The 23,803-nt window shown below is 45.0% G+C and overlaps 1 protein-coding gene across 2 annotated transcripts in view; it reads left to right on the plus strand.

The window, feature by feature from the left end:
* CFAP36 (cilia and flagella associated protein 36) overlaps positions 1–23,803 on the plus strand; it is an 84,946-nt gene that overhangs the window by 38,896 nt on the left and 22,247 nt on the right. For both annotated transcript variants that reach the window (XM_074949485.1, XM_074949484.1), the window contains one exon: positions 8,554–8,605. In XM_074949485.1, coding sequence (XP_074805586.1) covers positions 8,554–8,605 — 52 coding nt within the window. The remainder of the gene's footprint in view (positions 1–8,553; positions 8,606–23,803) is intronic.

Below are 23,803 nucleotides of genomic sequence, written 5' to 3' on the forward strand. Positions count from 1 at the left end.
CCTCCTTCCCATGCTGTGCTGCCCAGTGCAGTAGTCTGGGAGCTGACCTTGTTCGTGAGGAGCTGACCTTGTTCATCATCGTAGCAAGGGTTTATCTTTTGACTGGATTTTAAAATTGTATTCTAATGACTTAGTGCAAAACGACCGGATGGTGATGAATTTTGTAAAAAATACATTTAAATTCTTGGGCATGCCTAGCCTTGCTCAAAACATGTTTCAGCAAGCCCGACATGTGTATCTTGCTACGATTTTCATAGTCATGTTACCCAATAAAGCACCCCAGGTGAGGGGTTTAAAGACAATTGATGTTTGGCGGGTTTTTAAAAAACAAACAAAACACAATGACCAATTCAGAAAAAAATATAGAAATGTTTTATTTAAAGCAAAACATTACCAGTTTAAAAAAAAATTTAGAACGTGAAAAGGATCACACACTGAGCCATTCAGCTCTTTTAGCCAATTTTCTTTTTTTAGATGGCAAAAAAGGGGTCACGGTTTCTTGATCCACCCTGGGTCGGCAGTCGAGGCCTTGAGGCATTCCAGAAGATCTCTGTTGGCCACGTTGCCCATGACGGAAGACGGTGTGTTCAGTTCCGTCATGGCATTCATAAACACATCCCATCCTTTAGGCACACGTCTGCTAGGAACAGAGCGTGTCTCGATGATGGCCCTGACTAAGTCGAGCATGTTAGAACCATTAACCACAGAGCCTTTGTACACAAAAGACCCTTTATCGTTCCACGAAGAGAGATTTTTATCCTGGCCCAGCTTATTTAGCAATACTAATGCATTTTTCTTATAATGCTTATTCACGTTATCCAACACCTCCTGAGCAACAGAGTCTGAGGTCTTTGGTGTTTCTGAGGGTTTGGCAGTCACACTCTCTTCCTGTTCCGGGAGAAACAGACTTATTTTTCCTTTATCCACATCGCTCTGCTTCACGTACGTTAGGTACCTTTGAGGCACGGTGCTGTAAAGTTTTGCCTTTTCGTATTCGGCTAAGTCAGTTCTTTGAAGAACAGACTTCATTTCAGCATCCAGTAAGTGAGTTGCGGTCATTCTGATATTTTCCTCTGCTGGAGGGGGAGCCCTTAATTGCTCCTACTGGCGGCTGGGCACCAGTTACATTTTTTCTACATACTCCATTATCGATTAGTTAAAAGCCCCGTTATCAGAGGGATAGCAAAACTTAACAGAGGTCTGATAAACCCCCCCAGACTGTTTCACCAGATGCTTCTTTCTTTTAAGTGAAACCCTTTTATTACACAAAGTTTTTATAAGCGTGCGTTTCTTTTTCAGCACACGCACTTGATTCTGTGTTAAAGGTACATTTCCTTTTAAGGTATTGAGTGCTGTTTCTGAGATGGCCGCTACTAGATCGTCAGAGGCTGAGCACAGTATAGCCCTCCTTTGCTGCGGGGACGATTTGCTAAGTAATTTTAAAAGGCCCAGGTTTCTCTTCACGCACCTAGACATGTTTTCAGTCAGCAGCCCCGGCTGTTGAAAAGGGGCCTGCCAATAATTCATCTCTTCTTATACCTGGCTGTTGTTCTTTTTAAAGTATAAACCGCCGGCCAGTCTGGAGGGAAAAGACCAGTTCTTAGTCTATAAGCTTCTGGTATGGAAGCATTTAAATCCACCACCAGGTAGCCATAAGGCCTTTTGGTAGCATCCTCAAAAGCTTCTAGAAAGAACTGAGCTTTGCTGGAGTACATTTGCCGAGCGAGTGTAGCAATTTGTAATTTATCCCTGGGGTTTTTGAACAGAACCATGTACTTTGTGTTTAGGTTAATCGTGCGACTCTTTTTTCCCCTGACAAAATATGTTCTGAACTATATACGTAATGCTCAGGTTCCTGTGATGCACGTACTTGGTAAAGGCTTTCTCAATTTCATTGCTTTCACAAGCAGAGTTCATCAGATCATCTGTGATAATCATGTTTACTTTATTGGTAGGAAACAAACTGTCATCGTCAAAAGCATCAAGCAGCCCCTCCACAAAATTGATAAAGGGATATTTACAGAGCAGTTCTTTATACAGAGGTTGCCAACAACTGTAACACCACACAATATTCTCAGGCATAACAGACAATGTTTGTTTGGCATTATCCAATACATTTTTTATAAAGTAACTTTTCCCGCAGTTGGTAGGCCCCGCGAGAATTGCAGAAAAGGGATATTTCCACTTCGTATCCATTTTTCAAAAGCCGTAGGGCAGGGTTTTAAACCCTTCTCCTAGGACCCTCTTGTTGTAAACGACTTTCTGTGTTTTTTTAAGGGGTTTTGTCTCTATTTGCCACTGATTTTTGTTTCTTACGATAGAGGGCTGCTGCACCTCTATCTTTTTTGAGGGGTTTTCTCGCAGGCCCGTGCAATAGTCCAGGACTAGATCTTTCAAACTGTCAGTGTTGATCTTTTCACAGTTTGCTATGTTCAGGGTAATACCTTTGACTTTCATACAGGCCTTTCCTCCTGATAGCTTATACCCGTATGTTTTTGGGCCTGCCGACACAAACTCGGTGATGTGTTGATCTGGAGGGATCTTGCTCGTGCGGTCCCCTAAATAATCCCCCAGAGGGGGATTCCAGTCACCCTCCCTTTTCACAAATATCACAGAGTCAGTGTCGTGGTACAGGCACCACTCTTGCAACCCGTATAGGAGGCTGTATAGTTCTAAGCGGTGTGACGGGGCAAGGCCAGATGGATACCCTATTGCCTTACCTCATGTTCGCCATCTGGGAGGTTCCACAAGCCTCCACGGGTTTCTCTCCATTCGAACTACTATATGGGTGCCACCCTCAGCGCATATTGGATATAGCCAGAGAAGCCTGGGAAGAGGAGCCAAATCCCGGAAGGAACATAGTTGAACATGTACTGCAGATGAGAAATCGGATAGCCCGAGTTACGCCCATTGTACGGGAGCACTTGGAGAGAGCACAGGAGACCCAACAAACCCATTATAACCACGAAGCGAAGCTTCGATGGTTCTAACCAGAGGATCGGGTGATGGTACTGGTGCCCACAGCAGAAAGTAAACTGTTGGCTCAGTGGCAGGGACCCTATGAAATAATCAGAGCTGTGGGAGAGGTGAACTATAAGGTGCGGCAGCCAGGCCGTCGGAAATCGGAGCAAATTTACCACATCAATCTTCTAAAACCTTGGCACGATCGAGAGACATGCTTAGTCATGCAGGAGACCCTTCCCCAGGAGGATAACTTACATGAGCAAGTGAGGATATCATCCAACTTGACATCGATCCAAAAGATCGAGGCAGCCGACATGATTAATCGCAACAGAGATGTGTTCTCTACAAAACCAGGGCGGACGACTGAGACCTATCACCATATCCGCACGATCCCCGGAGCCAAGGTAACATTGAGATCCTACCGAATCCCAGCAGCCAAAAGAGAAGAAGTAAAGGCTGAAGTAAAGAAAATGTTAGAATTAGGGGTTATTGAAGAATCTTACAGTCAGTGGTTCAGTGCAATTGTTCTAGTACCTAAATCTGACGGTACCATGAGATTCTGTAATGACTTCCACCGACTGAATGAAATATCCCAGTTTGATGCATACCCCATACCACTCATCGACGAACTGGTTGAGCGACTGGGTAGTGCCCGATTCTTTACTACACTGGATCTGACAAAAGGGTACTGGCAGATTCCTCTGACCAAAGAAGCTAAAGAAAAGACAGCATTCTCCACCCCGGATGGGCTATTCCAGTTCTGCATACGGCACAGGGCTGGATGCCACCATGGCAATGCTGATGGTCTGTCACGAGCATACTGCCTGGCGTCCCAAGTTGCCCAACTCTATGGTGTTGAGCGGGGGGGCGGGGGATATGTGACGGGGCAAGGCCAGATGGCTATAGAAAAGTAGTGGGAGATAAATATATTAGCTCTAGGCTAAACAAATCCCTGGTACCAGGTTAAGTGAAATGGAAGCTGCTCCAGGTCAATTAAGACACCTGGGGCCAATTAAGAACCTTCCAGAAGGCAGAGAGAATGCTAGGTTGATTGGGACACCTGAAGCCAATCAGGGGCTGGCTGAAACTAGTTAAAAGCCTCCTAGTCAGTCAGGTGGGTGGGCAGGTCAGGAGCTGTGGAAGGAAGTTGCACTGTTGGAGAGGCTGAGTAGTACACACCATATCAGGCACAAGGAAGGAGGCCCTGAGGTAAGGGTGAAGTGGAGCTTGAGGAAGTGAGGGCTGCTGTGGGGGAAGTAGCCCAGGGAATTGTACATGTCGTGTTTCTAAAAGGTCAGCTACCATAGCTGATACTATTAGGGTCCCTGGGCTGGAGCCTGGAGTAGAGGGTGGGCCCGGGCTCCTCCCCCCACCTTTGCCCCCTGATTAATCACTGAGACTGGGAGACAACAGAGACTGTTCAAGGAAGGATAACTTCTCCTCACCTCCCTTGCTGGCTTATGATGAAAATGGCTCAGTAGACAGTGACCCTTGTCTCTAGAGAAAGAAGGGTTATGTGGAGGGTCACAGTGAGCCTCTGAGGCTAGCGAAATCTGCCAGGAAACGCGGGGCCCACAGAGGCAAGGACAGAGCTTTGTCACAGCGGGCTTAAGTGGTGCTAAAACAGGCTATGAAATCATTGGTGTTACCAGAGACAGAGTACTGGTCTTCTGTGTGCTTCCAAGACACGCACACTGTTTTATTGTCGATAAACTCGCAGTATGAAACCTCATAGTTGGGGGAAAACAGGTACTGAAAGAGTTCGTCAGGGTCTCTCATGATGCTGGTATTGGGTAGGTTGGTTCTTTGGCCGAATTTACCCCACAGAGAATTTAAAAACAGTTTAGCAATTTGGCGTTTAGCGGGGTTTAACCTGATCTCGTGTTGGCGTAAATGCACGCCTTCTTTCTGGTAGAAATCGTTAACATACTTATTTTGTTTTTCTTCATCTGTGCACCAGCTGGGATACCCTGAAGCCTCTCGTTTCTGGCAGAGGTGTAATTTTATGTACTCTGAAAAGAGTTCATCAGATTTTTCATTAAAATGCTAGATTTCATAGATTTTAGCCACTGCGTACCCCTTCGCTATGGCTGCGTTCAATTCCACCATGCACCAAGTCCCCAGGATGGCCCTCTTCTCGTCAGTCGAATATCTCTTTTTCTGCCTGTGATGGTTGTCTGGAGGGAGAAGAGCTACTGTGTTAGGCTCCAAAAACATAAACGCGTGCAGTCGTGCATGTCTCCCGCTGCTCAGTTTCCGCACAGGTTCAGCATAGCGGGAACATAAGCTTGCCACCCACTCTGACAGGTAACAGTGGGAAAAAGAGGCCTAGCGGGGGGTACACTTTAACTTTTGCAATTCCAAAATAATTTGCAAGGGGTCCAAATTTGTCTCAGACTACATCGGGGTGTCCGATAGGGTATTCTTTGGTTTTGTTTACGAAAGGGTACAGGCTGATAAAATCATAATAGTAGATTTCTTCTCCAGGGTTAGGTTTGTAATACAGGCAGATAGCGTTTGTCCTCCCCCCAAAAAGAGCATCGCTAGGCATGAGAGGCTGGGTCAACTGGGCTCAGTTTAAAAAATCTGCAATCTCCCTGTCTGTTTCTTTTATCACCTCCCACTTGTGCTCCCAGAGAGTCCTCACTATGAAACCAAGTCTTTTCAGATAGTCGGTCTTGAGCTGCGTCTTGTAATAAAGAAACCCAAGAGTTGTCCCAGTCATAGGATTTTGTGCTTTTTCACAATAACAGGTGACACAGCCCTGGAAAAAACACCCGCTAAACTCAAAGGCCGTGCGTACCCCGTCAACATTGGCATAGCCATCTAAAAAGTAGGGGCCTACCTGTAGTTCCCCACCCTGTAAAGCGTGCCGTATTTGTATATTTTCTTTGTGAGAGGTATACAACAGCCACTGAATAGATGGGGTTGAATATCTCTTTTTATGCCTGTGATGGTTGTCTGGAGGGAGAAGAGCTACCGTGTTAGGCTCCAAAAACATAAACCTGTACATAGCCATGCAGAGAGATGCCAGCATAATGTACTGGAATGGATCTATACACAGTTTTATTTCGGTGAATTTACCAGGTTGTTTCTCTACTATATCTCCCTTCTCCATCAGTTTCATAATCTCTTTTCTGTATAGGATACAAGCCTGTCTCAAAATTTTGGCATCCTGCTGATAGTAATACGCAAGATCTTTCTGCAAGTCAAATGTCTCAGGGCTGTGGTCTTGATACCAGTCAAGAAACTCTGCGTTTTCCCTGGGCGTCATGCTTTCTACACCATAGTGCTCCACACCGGGCATAGGCCCCACATAATTTTGATTTTCTAAAGTGTTAAAAAAAATGTGGAAAATACCCTTTGCACCCTTCAAACTTCATCGCCTGAGGGAGCTTGCTAAGCTTCATGGGCAAGAAGTTTAAAGAGTCTATAAAACGAATGCCCAGGGCCTTAACTTCCACACACATTAGTTTACTACCCTGAGTGATCAGTTCTATGCACATCTTTTCCTTCAGTAACTGTCTAACGATGAAGTACGCATCATAACCGTTGGAATTGTGTGCTAGGAATGTGTAGTCCCTGAACTCTTTGCCAATAAAGGGCTTAACAAACATAGAAATACACTCGTTGCCCTTAAATTCCCAGGATTTTTCTGGCTTTAGGGACATAGCAAAAATGTAATTGGGAGTGTGCAACCCAATCTCCTGCATGCATTCGAAATCATAAAAAATATACTTTTCTGAGGATTCGGGCTTTCTAAGGCTGTCCATAAAACAGAAGTGATTGTCTACATCTCCAAAGATCAAACCCTGACACTGCTTACACCGCCTCTCTTTACACTTATGCCACTTGTCCACGTAAGACTGACACTTATCACGCAAAGTTTTAGACAGGCATTCAAATTGGTTTTTTGATGCACAGTCGATATGTCTGTCTAAACACTCTTTGGACCGACAATACAGTCTACAGCTAGGACACCTCAGCTGCACGCCCATGCTGTCTGAGCATGTTACGCTCAAGCAGAGGCAGCAACGATGCCTGCAAGAGTGGTTATGACTGTACACCGTGTGGCAAACTCACAATAATTTTTTGCTCCGAACAACTTTTTCACACCCAGAACCCCATAATAATGCTCATCATGCAACAGGATAAAATAAGTCTTAGGGTACACTGGGCCCCCCATTTTAAAAAAGCCCCAGCCGCCTTTCACTGCATACAGCACCACCTCTATGTTGACTCCTAAATGCTGTTCAAACCTTGCTATGTCACTGAGCATAACCTTTTTTTGATCTGACCACTGCAGTTTCTCATGCAACTTTCTCACCTCCACTAACAATTCCGCGTCTGTAGGTTTACGGTCGGACATGATGGCCAAGAGCACACCCGCAAAACACAGATTGGTACTGGTGTAAGTCAGGTCTACTAAACATTGTCTCTTTTTATGAATAATTTGACTACTAAGGGTAGAATTTAAAACTCTATGAGTGCTCCCACCCCTGTTTTTTACGACTGTCACAACGAGGCGCAATGTCCCATCGACATGCAACTCTCTGTTGCTCTGTAGCAGCTTTGAGGTCTGGTTTAAGAAATCCTCAGCAGACAGCTCATCTCTAGTTCTGACCAAAAACAAAGGATTAGTTAAATTACAGCTCTCTAAATGTAACTGAACATAATCATCAGGGCCTACCCTACCATTAATGTCATCAAGAACTAACTATAGCCCTCTGTGTATGGCTTCAACAACCTGTTGAACTGGATTTATTTGCTCAAAATTGACAAAACGAAATTCCTCACAATGCACCGACCTCCCAAATCTAGGTAATTCACATTGCCAACTTCTCACTCTCTCTGCATTTTCAGGGTTACTTGTGGGTTCTATTAGTGGCATCTCCTCACGTGTTCTTGGTAAAAGATGACCTCTTATGCCCGGCGCTGGGATTTATGGGGTGATAGTGCTGTGATCTGATTGGCAGAGGGGTCACGCGACCCTCTTCTGGGCAGTTCACCCCGTTGGAGAACCTTCCCTATTTTCGTCAAATCTGCTCTCGGGGCGGTCTTATGTGGCCGAAACCCCTCCTGATTGGTAGAGGGATGTGGGAGGAGTTCCTAGAGGGTTCACATGAATCACTTCGGGACGGGTCACCCCGCCCCGGAACTCCCTCCAGTTGGTCAAATCTCCTCTCGGGGCTGTCCTACAGGGGTGAAACTCCTCCTGATTGGTAGAGGGCAGTGGGAGGAGTTGTTAGAGGGGTCACATGACCCACCTTGATTCCAGTCATGTGGCTGCCTTGCCCCCGAAGTAATACCCCCATGGGACGGGACTTCCGGTGACAGGTGGGTAGGGTTTAAGGGGTCAAGGGGTGGAGTTTAAGGGGTCAAGGGGCGGGGTGAGGGTGGTCATGTGGCCGCCTTGACCCCGGAAGTAATACCCCCACAGGGCGGGACTTCCGGTGACAGGTGGGTAGGGTGTATGGGGTCAAGGGCTTGGTTTAATGGGTCAAGGGGTGGGGTTAGGGTTTGATTGATGGTAGGGCCCTTAAACTACTCAGGACTCTTGCATATTTACTCAATTTTTTTGTTTTATAGGAAGTCTAAGGAAGAGTATGAAATGGAGCAAGAAAGGAAAAGGTCTAAAGAGGTGAGTGCATTTTTATATATATAATCAGTTGTGGTGATGATGAAGTAATAAAGTCCTCAATATTTTCTTCGATATTTTTGTCCTTGATAACAACTTTCAGTCTATGGCAAAGTCTCCTTGTTGCCATTATAAATTAAACTATCTTTCCTTTTGAAGTTTCTATTTCTCTCACTTTTATTTGAGTGCATTCTCATGACATTATTAACATCAGTGATGTGCATGGTGGTCTTAACATCATGGGGGAAGCAGACCATTGACATCTCCCTTCAGTGTTAAAGAGGAAGTGCAAATGAAGCATGTGTTTCTATCAAATGGCCAACTGAGAGATGTGGTGTTTGGAGAAAGCGAACAAATAGCTCCATCCTGTTTGCTCACCACAGGAAGAGAAGAGGGGGACAGATGATGCCATTTTTTGTTCTCAGTTGCAGTTATCCAGTTTGAAAAATGGTTTTGATGTCTGTTATGTAATATTTATGTTGTAATAGTGCCCAGAGATTCTAATCAGAATCAAGGCTCCATTGCGCAAGATGCTGTACAAACACAGACAAAAACATGGTCACTGTTCTGAAGTGTTTAAAATCTAACTGTGTGGCAAAATGTTTATAACTATGGTTCTTTGACACTTTATTTCAGTACAGGTAAGCATTAGCAGTTGTATCATACTCATGTTACTATGTATGTATGCATGACAGAGTTGCTGTACCTTGTTTGGCAGAAAAAACCTTTCGTAACTGTTGTTCTTCAAGGTATGTTACTCATGTCCATTCCATTCTAGGTGTGTGTGCGCCCATGTGCACAGTTGTCGGAATTTTTTTTCCTTAGCGGTATCCATAGAACCAGCTGTGGGGTCCTCTGGAGTGCCACACTCATTCACTGGTATATGAGGTGCCTCTGGCCCTATGCCCTCTCAGTTCCTACTTGCTGGCAACTCCGACAGAGGGGTAGGAGGGTTGGTAATGGAATGGACATGAGCAACACATTTCAAAGAACAACAGTTACGAAAGGTAGGTAACTCTTCTTTGAATGCTTGCTCATGTTGATTCCATTCTGGGTGACTCACAAGCAGTATCCCTGGAGGTGGGCTCGGAGTGTATGATCATGCGGTTTGCAACACTGCTCTATTGAAGTCAGCATCATCCCAGACTTGCTGGGTGATCGCATAATGGGACGTGTACGTATGGATAGATGACCAGGTAGTGGCCCTGCAAGTGTCCAGAATCAGGACCTGGGCCAGGAAGGCTGCCGACGAGCTTGCGCCCTGGTTAAATGGGCTGCTACAGTTGTCGGCAGTGGCACTTTTGCCTGTTCATAGCAAAAATGGGTGCAGGCGGTGATCCATGATGAAATTCTCTGGGCAATTCTATTGTCTGACGCCATGACGAATAGCTGTGTTGACTTACGGAATGGCTTAGTCCTTTTGAGGTAAAAGGCTAGCACTCTCCTGATGCCCAGAGAGTGTACTCCCCACTCCTCATGTGACTTATGAGGTTTTGGAAGGAAAACCAGTAAGTATATATCCTGGTTGGTATGAAACTGTGAAACTACATTGGGCAGGAAAGCTGGGTGTGGCTGCAGCTGAACCTTGTCCTTGTAGAACACGATGTAGGGCAGCTCTGAGGTAAGTGCTCTAGTCTCAGAGACTCTATGGGCTGATGTTATTGCCATCAGGAATGAGACCTTCCAAGAGAGCAGAAGAAGGGACCAAGCAGCTCAAAGTGGGGCTCTGTGAGCCTTGACAGCATGAGGTTCAGGTCCCAAGGAGGGATGGAGTCATGGACCTGCTGGAAGAGCCGCTTCAGACCTTTTAGAAACCGGACTATCATGTCGTGAGCAAAGACTGCCCTGTCCTGAAATGGAGGGTGGAAGGCTGAAATGGCTGCCAACTGGACCTTGATCGACGAAAGAGACAGGCCCTGGAGCTTGAGATGCAGAAGGTAATCTAGGATCAACTGCAGCTAAGACCGTGGTTCAAGGCCCAAAATGTAAACTGTTTCCATTTGGCCAGGTAGGTTGCCCTGGTGGAGGGCTTCCTGCTGCCCAACAGGACCAGTTGGACACGGGCTGAGCACTTCTGTTCCTCTGCATTCAGCCATGCAGCAACCAAGCCATCAGGAGCAGCATGGCTAGATTCAGGTGCAGAAGCCTGCTGTGGTTCTGGGATAGCAGGTCCAGTCATAGTGGCAGGTGCCAAAAAGGTCTAGGCTCCTGGCATCCTTATTCTTAGGCGTGGTGCTTGCCTGACTCAGCCTGTCCCTTTCATTGGCTGCAGATACAACGAGCGACCCAGGGGGCGGGTGGGCATACAGGTACTGAAACCCCGTCACATGGACATAATACTTCTTTTCTGCCAGTTTGGAAGTGGGTGGAATGGATGAGGGGGTTTGTCATAGTGCTTTAGCAATCTTGAGAACCCCTTGATGGATCCACTCGGGGGGAGCAGCCAATAGCATGTCAAAGAGAGCGTCCAACTGTTCTGCCAGCTCCTCAACTTCCAGGTTTAGGATGGAAGCCACCTTTCTGAGGAGAGCCTGGTGCTCCTTGAAGTCATCGGGAGGGCTGGCATAGGAAGGGCTCACCACCACCTCGTCCGGTGATGAAGACGACAAAGGCATTGTGGGGGGGAGGAGCGATCTAGGCATTCACACCTGCTCTCTTAACCCTGTGTTGGAGTCTGCACTGTGCTCCGAGCCTGGCGCCGGCATGAGGTGGCTTATCCGCAGCAGCCAGGGAGGAGTGGTGAGAGTATGGCACCGGTATCATTGGTATGCCCCAAGTGTTCCATTGGGCTGACACTGGCCTGTCGAATCCATGGTGAAGGGCTGAACTCTGGTTTCTGACTGAGACCAGTCATTTTCCTGGGACCAGGGTAGGGCCGTGGAAGCTTACTTTTCGGTGTGGGAGACTGGTGCCTGGTAGGCAGGGGCCAACGCCTTTCCAAGGAGCAGTACCAGGGTGACAGAGACTGGTGCCGTGGTGGTGAGCGGTCCCGCACCGGTGGAGACTGACATGTTGAGGATCGTCTGGGTGATAGGGACCTGCACTGGGGCATTTGCTGGCGAGAGGCTGGCCGGTACCAGGAATACAGAGATCGGTGCCTTGACTTGGGCAATCCATGCCTCATTGAAGGATATCGCAAATGTGGTGCTGGAGACCTGGGCCGTCTGGCCAGTCACCGGGGTTGTGGAGCTGGGGTCCTAGGTTGCGGAGACAGGGAACTATGCCTCTGCTCTGGGGACTGGTGGCGCTCCACCACCCTTTGGGGTGGCCCCATGGCTGGTTTGCCCTTGGGTTGCGGGACCTTAGCCACATCTAAGGCTGAGCGTGGTGTTGGCGGCACCAGCAAGCCCATCAGGTCTCTAGCTGCCTGTAAGGCCTTGGGTGTCGAAGGTGCTAGTAGGTGCTGGGGTCTGCTACCGCTCCCAGGAGTCCGAGGCAGATCCCAGGGCTAACTTGTAGCTCTGGGGCGGGTGCATGGCCTGAACTGGGTCCTTTGCCCAGAACCCCCTTCCCCTCTGTGGTCGATGCCGGGGAGCCGCATTGTTTCTTTTGCCGCTTCTTGGGCACTGGCGAGAGGGAACGGTGCTGGGAGAAACCCACTGGTGGGGTGCTCCGCACCAACGCCAAGGTGCTGGGCGCAGAGTCAGATTGGAGGGCTCCAATGCTGGGCAAAGTGCAGCCTCCATGAGGAGGGCCTTTAGGCGGATATCCCACTCTTTCTGAGTCCTGGGATTAAAGTTTTTACAAATTCTGCACTTCTCGTTTATGTGTGACTCTCCCAAGCACTTCAAGCGGCTGCTGTGGGGGTCACTAACAGGCAATAGGCCTGTTGCATGATGAACACAGTTTGAAGTCTGGGGAACGGGGTATGCCTTGCCCCAGGGCAAAGTCCCTGCCAGGACTCTAACTAAACAAACACGTAACACTTAATGACTAACTATCTGACAACTATATGTAACAAAGAAAGACTGTCAACAGTCTGTAAGAAGTGCTATCGCACTTGCAAAGCAAGATGAAGGCGGTAAGAAAGAATTGAGAGGGCGTGGGACCAGTGGTACCTCATATACCAGCACATGAGTGCAGCACTCCAGAGGGCGCCACAGATACCGCTAAAGGCAAAAAATTCCAACAACTCTGCCCATGGGCGCGCACACACCTAGAATGGAATAGACATGAACAAGCACTTGAACTAGCAGTTTGTGCGCAGGAGGGTCCGCAGAATAACATTGATCTGATTAGGGAGAGTGCATACATCTTTGCAGGACAGAAACTTTGTCCCCATGACCTGAAAATTTGGTAAAGTTTCCCTGCGTTTACAAGCGCAGTGTTTGTGTTGACATCGTTAATCTTTTAATAGCTTTTATGAAAACTTATTTTAAACCTGGCTCGTACAGGAAAACACCAGCTTTGGGTAGGAGAATTTCAGATATCATAGTACTCCAAGCAAGATTCATGTAGTTGTGGTTCATTTTATGCTAGTTAAATGCTCTTACTCTAGCTATGAGAAGATGAAATATCAGATGACTTTTTTAGTTTTTGCTAAATTACATCTCAGTGGTTTACCACTTTAATCTAATCATTCCCATAGCAAACATTGTTGAATTCAGCAATGGCCTGACCACTAAGGGAAGCTATCTAGAGAAAAAAACTAGGAGAGGTACCACAAGAAAAATAAAACTAAAAATAGTATATATAATATTTCAGGAATATTTAATCACAAAACACCAATTGAAACTCATAATGAATGTTGGAAAGCTGGTACTAACTGGTAACTGCTGGAAGGTTTTTATAAGATTAAATAGAATGCCGGCAACAATTCTATAAAAGGACACAGGAGAGTGGATAAATAACACAAAGTGTTTTGATCTTATTCCTTTTTTGGGAGGGTGAGGGAGAGGAATCTTTCCTACCCAGGGAATGGTTTAGTTACCTCTGATGAAGTGAGTTAAATGATTTGATAATACTCCTAAATATGATGTATTTGTCCTTTTAATTAAAATCAATTACAGTAGAACCTCAGAGTTATGAACACCTGAGTTATGAACTGACTGGTCAACCACACACGTCATTTGGAACCAGATGTACACAATCAGGCAGCAGCAGAGACCCAATAAATAAATAAATAAGCAAATACAGTACAGTATTGTGTTAACTGTAAACTACTAAAAAAATAAAGGGAAAGTTTAAAAAAGAGATTTGACAAGGTAAGGAAACTGTTTCTGTGCTTGTTTCTTTTAAATTAAGATGGTTAAAAGCAGCATTTTTCTTCTGCATATTAAAGTTTCAAAGCTGTATTAAGTCAATGTTCAGTTGTAAGCTTGTGAAAGAACAACCACAACATTTTGTTCAGAGTTACAAAATATAAAAATATAATTAGGAAGGCCAAAAAAGAATTTGAAGAACAGTTATCCAAAGACTCAAAAAGTAATAGCAAAAAAATGTTCAAGTACATCAGAAGCAGGAAGCCTGCTAAACGACCAGTGGGGCCACTGGATGATTGAGATGCTAAAGGAGCACTCAAGGACGATAAGGCCATTGCGGAGAAGCTAAATGACTTCTTTGCTTTGGTTTTCACGGCTGAGGATGTGAGGGAGATTCCCAAACCTGAACCATTCTTTTTAGATGACAGATCTGAGGAACTGTCCCAGATTAAGGTGTCAATAGAGTAGGTTTTGGAACAAATTGATAAACTAAACAGTAATATGTCACAAGGACCAGATGGTATTCACCCAAGAGTTCTAAAGGAACTCAAACGTGAAATTGCAGAACCACTAACTCTAGTCTGTAAACTATCATTTAAATCAGCTTTTGTACCAGATGACTGGAGGATAGCTAATGTGATGCCAATTTTTAAAAAGGGCTCCAGAGGTGATCCCGGCAATTACAGGTCAGTAAGCCTGACTTCAGTACCAGGCAAACTGGTTGAAACTATAGTAAAGAACAAAATTGTCAGACACATAGATGACCATAATTTGTTGGGGAAGAGTCAACATGGTTTTAGTAAAGGGAAATCATGCCTCACCAATCTACTAAAATTCTTTGAGGGAGTCAACAAGCATGTGGACAAGGGGGATCCAGTGGATATACTGTACAGAGATTTTCAGAAAGGGGTCTCTCACCAAAGGCTCTTAAGCAAAGTAAGCTGTCATGAGATAAGAGGGAAGGTCCTGTCATGGATCAGTAGCTGGTTAAAAGATAGGAAACTAAGGTTAGGAATAAATGGTCAGTTTTCAGAATGGAGAGAGGTAAATAGTGGTGTCACCCAGGGTTTGTACTGTGCCCAGTCCAATAAGATATTCCTAAATGATCTGGAAAAAGGGGTAAATAGTGAGGTGGCAAAATTTGTGGATGATACAAAACTACTTAAGATAGTTAAATCCCAGACAGATTGCGAAGAGCTACAAAAGAATCTCTCAAAACTGGGTGAGTGGGCAAGAAAATGGCAGATGAAATTCAGTGTTGATAAATGCACATTGGAAAACATAATACCAACTATACATATTAAGTTATGTGGTCTAAATTAGCTGTTACCACTCAAGAAAGAGATCTTGGAGTCATTGTGGATAGTTCTCTGTAAACATCCATTCAATGTGCAGCTGCAGTCAAAAAAGCGAACAGAATGTTGGCAATCGTTAAGAAAGGGATAGCTAATAAGACAGAAAATATCATATTGCTTCTATATAAATCCATGGTACACCCAAATCTTGAATACTGCGTGCAGATGTTGTTGCCCCATCTCAAAAAAGTTATATTGGAATTGGAAAAGGTTCAGAAAAGGGCAACAAAAATGATTAGGGGTATGGAACGGCTGCTATATGAGGAGAGATTAATAAGACGGGGATTTTTCATCTTGGAAAAGAGATGACTAAGGGGGGATATGATAGAGATCTATAAAATCATGACTGGTGTGGAGAAAGTAAACAAGGAAGTGGTATTTACTCCTCATAACACAAGAACTAGGGGTCACAAAATGAAATTAATAGGCAGCAGTTTTAAAACAAACAAAAGGAAATATTTCTTCACACAATGCACAGTCAACCTGTGGAACTCCCTGCCAGAGGATGTGAAGGCCAAGACTATAACAGGGTTAAAAAAATAACTAGATAAGTTCATGGAGGATAGGTCCATCCATGGCTATTAGCCAGGATGGATAGGGATGGTGTCCCTACCCTCTGTTTACCAGATGCTGGGAATGGGCGACAGGGGATGGATCACTTGATGATTACCTGTTCTGTTCATTCCCTCTGGGGCACCTGGCATTGGCCACTGTCAGAAGACAGGATACTGGGCTAGATGGACCTTTGGTGTGACCCAGTATGGACTTTCTTATGTTATGTTCTTACGAACATTGCAGAATTACGAAGAACCTACATTCCCACCATGTTGTAACTGAGGTTCTACTGTAAAATAAAGTAAAGTAGAATTTAAATTGTATAAATTCATTCTGAAAGTGTTTCATGTCCGTTAAAGATCTTATTTTTTAATATTTAAATTTTCAATGTCAAAAGTGCAATAAGTACACTTCAGGCTGGATGCCTCTTGTTACATATTAGCACACTTTTGGTGCTGGAGGCACTGAAATTTTATCCTCATTACTCACTTTACACCAAAGTTTTTCCTACCTCCACAAATAGTGTCGTTGAGATCAATGGGACTATTATATTGGGAATAAGATACTACTCAGTGTGAGCAAAGGTGGCAGATTTTGGTCTGTCTGTCTATCTATCTATCTATCTATTGTGCGTGTTGCTATCTCACAACAAGTAGAAGGACTCAATCTGAAACCCTTCCTCTCAGGCAAAGTGCCACTGACATCATGGACAAGATTGGGTTTTTATTCCTTACTGTATTCTTCATTCTTAACAGGTTATCCCCCTGTTGCACAAAGTCTTTATTATGGAAGTCTTAAAAATCTGGTACTCTGACTTGATTCTTCACTGTGTGGAATTTTTTCTGGATACTGCCTCATAAATCGGAGGAAGTTAACAATTAATTTTTAAGCAGAGAGTCATATGTGGTGGGATTTTCAAAAGGTACTTGGTGACTTAGGAGGACACGTCCTATTGCTTTCAATTGGGCATGTGCTTCTAAATCCCTGTGGTGCTTTTGAAAATCTTAACCCTTGTGCACTTGTCCTGTGTCTTATTACTGTGTGTTTTTTGATTTCCCTTGTTTTTATACTTTTAACTTTTTGAGGGTGCCGGTCTTTTTAATTCTATGGCTGAGTAACTCCTGAATCAGCTCATGAATACTGTAACTACACAAATAAGTTTCCCACCTGTAAAACTTTTCACATATTTTCAAATACTACAAAAGACACACTCTCCTTCAAATGAGAACTTTCCTTGGAAACATAAGGCTATCTTTTATCCTGAAGAAACTGTCTGGCTTTTCCTAAGCTTTCAGACACTTTGCTGACTTTTATATTCACTTTCCTAGGTCAGTGGGTCCTTGTTTTTCAAAGTTACATGCCTTTGAAATTAGAGCCGAGGGGTGAGATTCTGTGCTGCCCCTTTAAGCTGCTAAACTCTAAGTTGCCTAATGGCTGCAGTGCTACTCAGCTTCACCACTGTGCTGTGCTCCAGCCATATTCTGACATGCATTTCCGGCCTCCAGTCTTGCCTCCAGCATGTCCCCTATGACTGGGTTTGTGGGGGGTCCTTGGAAAGCTGTCTTACAGCTGTCTTCTGCTATGCTTGTGCCAGGGAATTTTTTCCTGGATAGATCCCCAGGGTATTTATAGACCCTTTATAGTGCTTTACCCCTTTTACCCAGTGTAAAGGGACCAGAGTGAGACTCTCACCCCATATGTCTGACTCTTTTCAGAGTGGTATATGTTGTACATAATGAACATCATAGGCATTGTAGCCTATAGGTCATTCTGAGAGGCTACAAAACAGCCAACTCAGTAGCAGTGATCTATGTTGATTAAATGAAAGAGAGGCTTTCCATTGCAGAGATTTTATAGGCTAACATTTTTCTGGGGAAAGGACTCTCAAGCTCAGTTTTCTCTGCATGTGGTAGAGGCAGTGAGGAGACAGTGTCAAATTTAGAAAAGCACCTAAGTCCCATTTTCAAATGTGACTTAGTGGTTTAAGTTTCATTAAAAGTCAATGACACTTAGGTCACTTTTGAAAATGGGACTTTGGCTCCTAAGTCACTTAGGTGCTTTTGAAAATGTTACCCAAAATATTTATTGGGTCATAGAATAGAGTGATTCAATCTGTCACTTGGTGGAAATTGAAAGCCCATATGGTGGCTGAATCCTCTCTTTGCTCTCTGGGCTGCAAAATCTTGGCAATGGATGCCAGCCTCTCATTATGGGGAGCACATCTGAGGCAAAACAATACCTACGTATTTGGTCATACTCAAACAGGCTTCAGAGCACAAGCTTCCTAGAGATTAGAGCAGTCACAACCCTTCAGGACTTACAGGATCACTTGAGGAATGTCAATATCCTGATTCAGTAAACCGGCAACAGGATACCAGAAGCTAAACACTAGGTCACTTTGGATCCTCTCCCAGGCAGAATGTCACTTAATCTCCATCAGGGCAATCCATATAAAACGGGCACTGGACACAAAAGTGGACTGGCTGGGCAGTCAACTATTAGCCAGTTGAAATGTGACAAAGGTCTTCCCTATGTAAGTAGATTGTAGATATCTGGGAACAAAGCCTTTGGCACAGAGATGGCTGAATTTTCTTTTGTATGCTTTCTCTCTTCTAATGCTGTGAAGAGTGAGCTCAGTAAACTGGAAAAGGGGAAATATGGTTATTTTCATCACCCCACACTAGCAAAGGAAACTGATTCACATAGAATCATAGAATATCAGGGTTGGAAGGGACCTCAGGAGGTCATCTAGTCCCCAACCCCCTGCTCAAAGCAGGACCAATCCCCAACTAAATCATCCCAGCCAGGGCTTTGTCAAACCTGACCTTAAAAATATCTAAGGAAGGAGATTCCACCACCTCCCTAGGTAACGCATTCCAGTGTTTCACCACCCTCCTAGTGAAAAAGTTTTTCCTAATAGCCAACCTAAACCTCCCCCACTGCAACTTGAGACCATTACTCCTTGTTCTGTCATCAGCTACCACTGAGAACAATCTAGATCCATCCTCTTTGGAACCCCCTTTCAGGTAGTTGAAAGCAGCTATCAAATTCCCCCTCATTCTTCTCTTCCGCAGACTAAACAATCCCAGTTCCCTCAGCCTCTCCTCGTAAGTCTTGTGTTCCAGTCCCCTAATCATTTTTGTTGCCCTCCGCTGGACTCTTTCCAATTTTTCCACATCCTTCTTGTAGTGTGGGGCCCAAAACTGGACACAGTACTCCAGATGAGGCCTCACCAATGTCGAATAGAGGGGAACGATCACGTCCCTCCATCTGCTGGCAATGCCCCTATGTATACATCCCAAAATACCATTGGCCTTCTTGGCAACAAGGGAACACTGTTGACTCATATCCAGCTTCTCGTCCACTGTAACCCCTAGGTCCTTTTCTGCAGAACTGCTGCCGAGCCATTCGGTCCCTAGTCTGTAGTGGTGCATGGGATTCTTCCATCCTAAGTGCAGGACTCTGCACTTGTCCTTGTTGAACCTCATCAGATTTCTTTTGGCCCAATACTCCAATTTGTCTAGGTCCCTCTGTATCCTATCCCTACCCTCCAGCGTATCTACCTCTCCTCCCAGTTTAGTGTCATCTGCAATCCATACCATCCTCCAGATCATTAATGAAGATATTGAACAAAACCGGCCCCAGGACCGACCCTTGGGGCACTCCACTTGATACCGGCTGCCAACTAGACATGGAGCCATTGATCACTACCCGTTAAGCTCGACAATCTAACCAACTTTCTATCCACCTTATAGTCCATTCATCCAGCCCATAATTCTTTAACTTGCTGGCAAGTATACTGTGGGAGACAGTGTCAAAAGCTTTGCTAAAGTCAAGGAACAACACGTTCACTGCTTTCCCCTCATCCACAGAGCCAGTTATCTCGTCATAGAAGGCAATTAGATTAGTCAGGCATGACTTGCCCTTGGTGAATCCATGCTGACTGTTCCTGATCACTTTCCTCTCCTCTAAGTGCTTCAGAATTGATTCCTTGAGGACCTGCTCCATGATTTTTCCAGGGACTGAGCTGAGTCTGACTGGCCTGTAGTTCCCAGGATCCTCCTTCTTCCCTTTTTTAAAGATGGGCACTACATTAGCCTTTTTCCAATCCTCCGGGACTTCCCCCGATCACCATGAGTTTTCAAAGATAATGGCCAATGGCTCTGCAATCACATCCGCCAACTCCTTTAGCACTCTCGGATGCAGCGCATCCGGCCCCATGGACTTGTGCTCATCCAGCATTTCTAAATAGTCCTGAACCACTTCTTTCTCCACAGAGGGCTGGTCACCTCCTCCCCATGCTGTGCTGCCCAGTGCAGTAGACTGGGAGCTGACCTTGTTAGTGAAGACAGAGGCAAAAAAAGCATTGAGTACATTAGCTTTTTCCACATCCTCTGTCACTAGGTTGCCTCCCTCATTCAGTAAGGGGCCCACACTTTCCTTCACTTTCTTCTTGTTGCTAACATACCTGAAGAAACCCTTCTTGTTACTCTTAACATCTCTTGCTAGCTGCAACTCCAGGTGTGATTTGGCCTTCCTGATTTCACTCCTGCATGCCCGAGCAATATTTTTATACTCTTCCCTGGTCATTTGTCCAATCTTCCACTTCTTGTGAGCTTCTTTTTTGTGTTTAAGATCAGCAAGGATTTCACTGTGAAGCCAAGCTGGTCGCCTGCCATATTTACTATTCTTTCTACACATCGGGATGGTTTGTCCCTGTAACCTCAATAAGGATTCTTTAAAATACATACCAAGTGGAAGTGTCATAGAAGTCCCCAATCTATCTGTTCAGCAGAGAGGATCTTCTATTCCAGGGCTTGCTCCTGCATTCCAACCCAGAGTAACTGAATGTGACAGTTGGATGTTGAATGGCAAGTCCTGAACAAGATCCCTCCAAAGTATGAGACTTTCCCAGTCTCTGCAAGCCTTTTACTGTTTTGGCTTCCACAAAAGGGGGGCAAAATTCTGTTCCTGTTGTCAGTATTAGTAAGATCAACCCTCGGAAACAAGTCTTCCAGATTCTGCTGGATTTCTTACAAGACGGCCTTGACTTTGACATAAGACCTCACACACTATTGCAATTCACATCTCAGTTATAAGAACAATCTCAAATGCAGGCTCATCCAAGTCTCTGGTAGATCATTCAGTGATGTCAGGGTTCCAGTACATCTGTCTAAACCAAGTCATCATCATTATTTGTGTAACAATAGTTCCTAGAGGCCCTGCAGAGATCGAGGGTCCATTGTGCTAGGTACTGTACAAACAGTTGAGCCTCCAAATGACTTAAAATCTAACTATACAAGACAGACAACATACAAACAAATCTTGGAAAGTATACAACTTGTTTGTTTTGTTTACTATTTTCCCCAAACTATTTCCCAACTCCTGCCCCGTACAGGTGCCCCAACCATTCTGTTTCCCACTGCTGACCCACAGTGCTCTACTCTCCAGCTGCACACCCCACAAAAAGTCCCTTTCCCTAGTTAAAATGAGCAAGAACATGCTGCCATCACAATGTATTTTCCACCTCCCCAACCTGGAACCTGCTCGCTGTACTTGGACATTCCATCCATTCAAACTTATGGCATCTAATTTCCTTTATTGCCTCTTCATAAAGATGTGCTTTCTGTTCACAGTCACATTGGTGACTAAAGTTACAAATCCTCTGTTGTTAGAAGACACATACCATACTGCGTGTTTCATAAAGGTGTATTCTTTGTACTCCAGAGTAATTTGTTACAAAATAATCTCTCTCTTTCCTATATCACAGGAGACCATTCTTCCTAGAGTCCAAAAGAAAAAGTGTGACACATGCTAGATATGAAAAGAGCAATTTAGATTTACTTTAGTGCAACTGATCATTTCAAGAAATCATCCATATTTGTTTTTGAAACCTAAATGTGTGGCCTAAAAGCATCTAAATCCTTCATATTTTGGTGGATTAAGTGCTACATCATAAACCAATATGCAGCTGCAGATAAACTGGACCCAGGAGGAATATGAATCCACTCAATACATTCCTTTGCTGCTGCCTGGACAGAAAGGACAACAGCCATGTCTGAGTAAATCTGAAATTGGACACCTGGTTGTCCATCAATACCTTTATAAAACATTACAGGATTGGCCTTCCATTCCCAGTAGCATTTGTCAGGAAAGTGTTCCACCCAGTGGTCCCAAAAGATTAAAACTGCTAATTTCAGGAAAGGAAGAACCTTCTTTCTTATCTCTTCATTCCAACTCTCTTTCCTTATAGCTAGCTACATACCAGATATCTGAGACTGGGGTTGAGGTCAGGATCCAGAATGGAAAATTTGTTACCTGAAGATTTTTCTTTTTGAGCTCCATTTCTACCATCCGATGAAGTGAGCTGTAGCTCACGAAAGCTTATGCTCAAATAAATTTGTTAGTCTCTAAGGTGCCACAAGTACTCCTTTTCTTTTTGCAAATACAGACTCACACGGCTGCTACTCTGAAACATTTCTACCTCAGTCTGCCCCACTTGAGATATGTTCTTCAGGTATCTGTACAGCAGTCTCTTTCCAGCTCCATATATATACAGTATGATTCCAGTTATTTGAACCTACCTTTTTTCAAAAATCTAGTTACAGAAGCCCATGTAGCTTTATGTTTATCACCTGCCAGTCACTTCTCAATTAGCTAATCAACAACTTAGTATTTTTATTGTGGTTCTGAATGATTACTTGCAGTTACTGTAACCTAATCCTATTTCAGCAGCAGCAGCTTGGCAGGACAATTTTGAAAAGAAAAAGTGCTCAAAATAGCTTTTCTATTTAACTGAACACTGGTTACCCGAAAGTTTCGGATACCCACTAGGCCATTGGGATAAATGGGAGAGTACTGTATATAGTTTCATAGTTGAAGAAAGCATTTCTGTTTAGAGTTATCTACTAAAAAAAAATGTAGTGTTTGTGTACAGCTTTTCTGGCATGACGGTGGTACAGATGGGGTAAGTCTTGCCATTCTGTGGACAAATCTGAACTGTCTCTAGCAGATGTGATGTGTAGGGGGGACATGTGAGGTGAAATGTCTCCCCAGATTGGCCTGCCGGGGGAGGGGTGGAGGGAGAGGGGCCCTGTCCTTCTCCTTCTGTGCCTGCCTCCTGGCATGCTTGGTCCATGTACCTGGCACCTGGACTCAGGCAGGGAGCAGAGGGGGTCGGACCAGCTGCTTCTCATGCCAGCCACTGTGGGTCGCTGCTCTGTGCAGCGCAGCTGCTGCCTGAGAAAGAGTCTGGCATTGGTAGGCCATGTGCCCCGCCTTCCGCCCACACCCCCAGGCCCGGCTGCTGGGGACAGGGGCTGAGCGAGCCGGAGTCCCCTCTTCTCCCCAGTGCGTTTCCGGTTCACTTGGCCCATCTCCAGCATCTGGCCCAGGTTGTAGGGTGGCCTGCTGCCACCGCCAGGCCCTTTTTCAGGCAGCTGCTGTGCTGCACAGATCAGTGACATGGAGCAGTTACCTTGAGCCATGTGAGAAGCCGCTCCCTCCTGCTCCCTGCCCAGGCCCAGCTGCCAGGGACAGCAGTTGAATGAGCTGGGGAGAGGGGTGGAGCAGCAGGAGAAGGACAGAACTTCCCTCCCCACGCAGATAACTGGTGGGGAAGAGAGTGAGCGGTGGCCCTAGCCTGAGTGCAGGGCAATGGAGGGGTCGCTGGGCACAGGAGACATCGGTTGGTCACATGCCCTCCCCTTTAGATTGTGCCCCCCAGGATGGAGAATTTGCAACGAGGGAGAGCTGAGAGGCAAGTCCAAATGTCTCAGAATGGAGGAGAGATTATTCCCAAAAAGGAGATCATTGGGTAACAGATTTTCCATTCCATTAACTAAAATTCTGCTATTGTGGTATCTTTTCTACAGATTCACACACATGCCCCTATCTCCTGATTCAGGTTCATATTTCTCTGATATACTGATGGTAGAACAGCAGAAATCTGCCCACATAGTCACACATGAAGTATGGCATCAGATCTCTTTTTTATGGCGTGGAGGCAAACACCAACCTACCTGAAATTCTAAATTTCAGTGGTTCTGGATTAGGAGGCACGTCTTGAACTAAATTCAAGTCTTAATTTA

Source organism: Natator depressus, chromosome 3, assembly GCF_965152275.1.
Source record: "Natator depressus isolate rNatDep1 chromosome 3, rNatDep2.hap1, whole genome shotgun sequence".
In the NCBI taxonomy this organism is placed as follows: Eukaryota; Metazoa; Chordata; order Testudines; family Cheloniidae; genus Natator; species Natator depressus.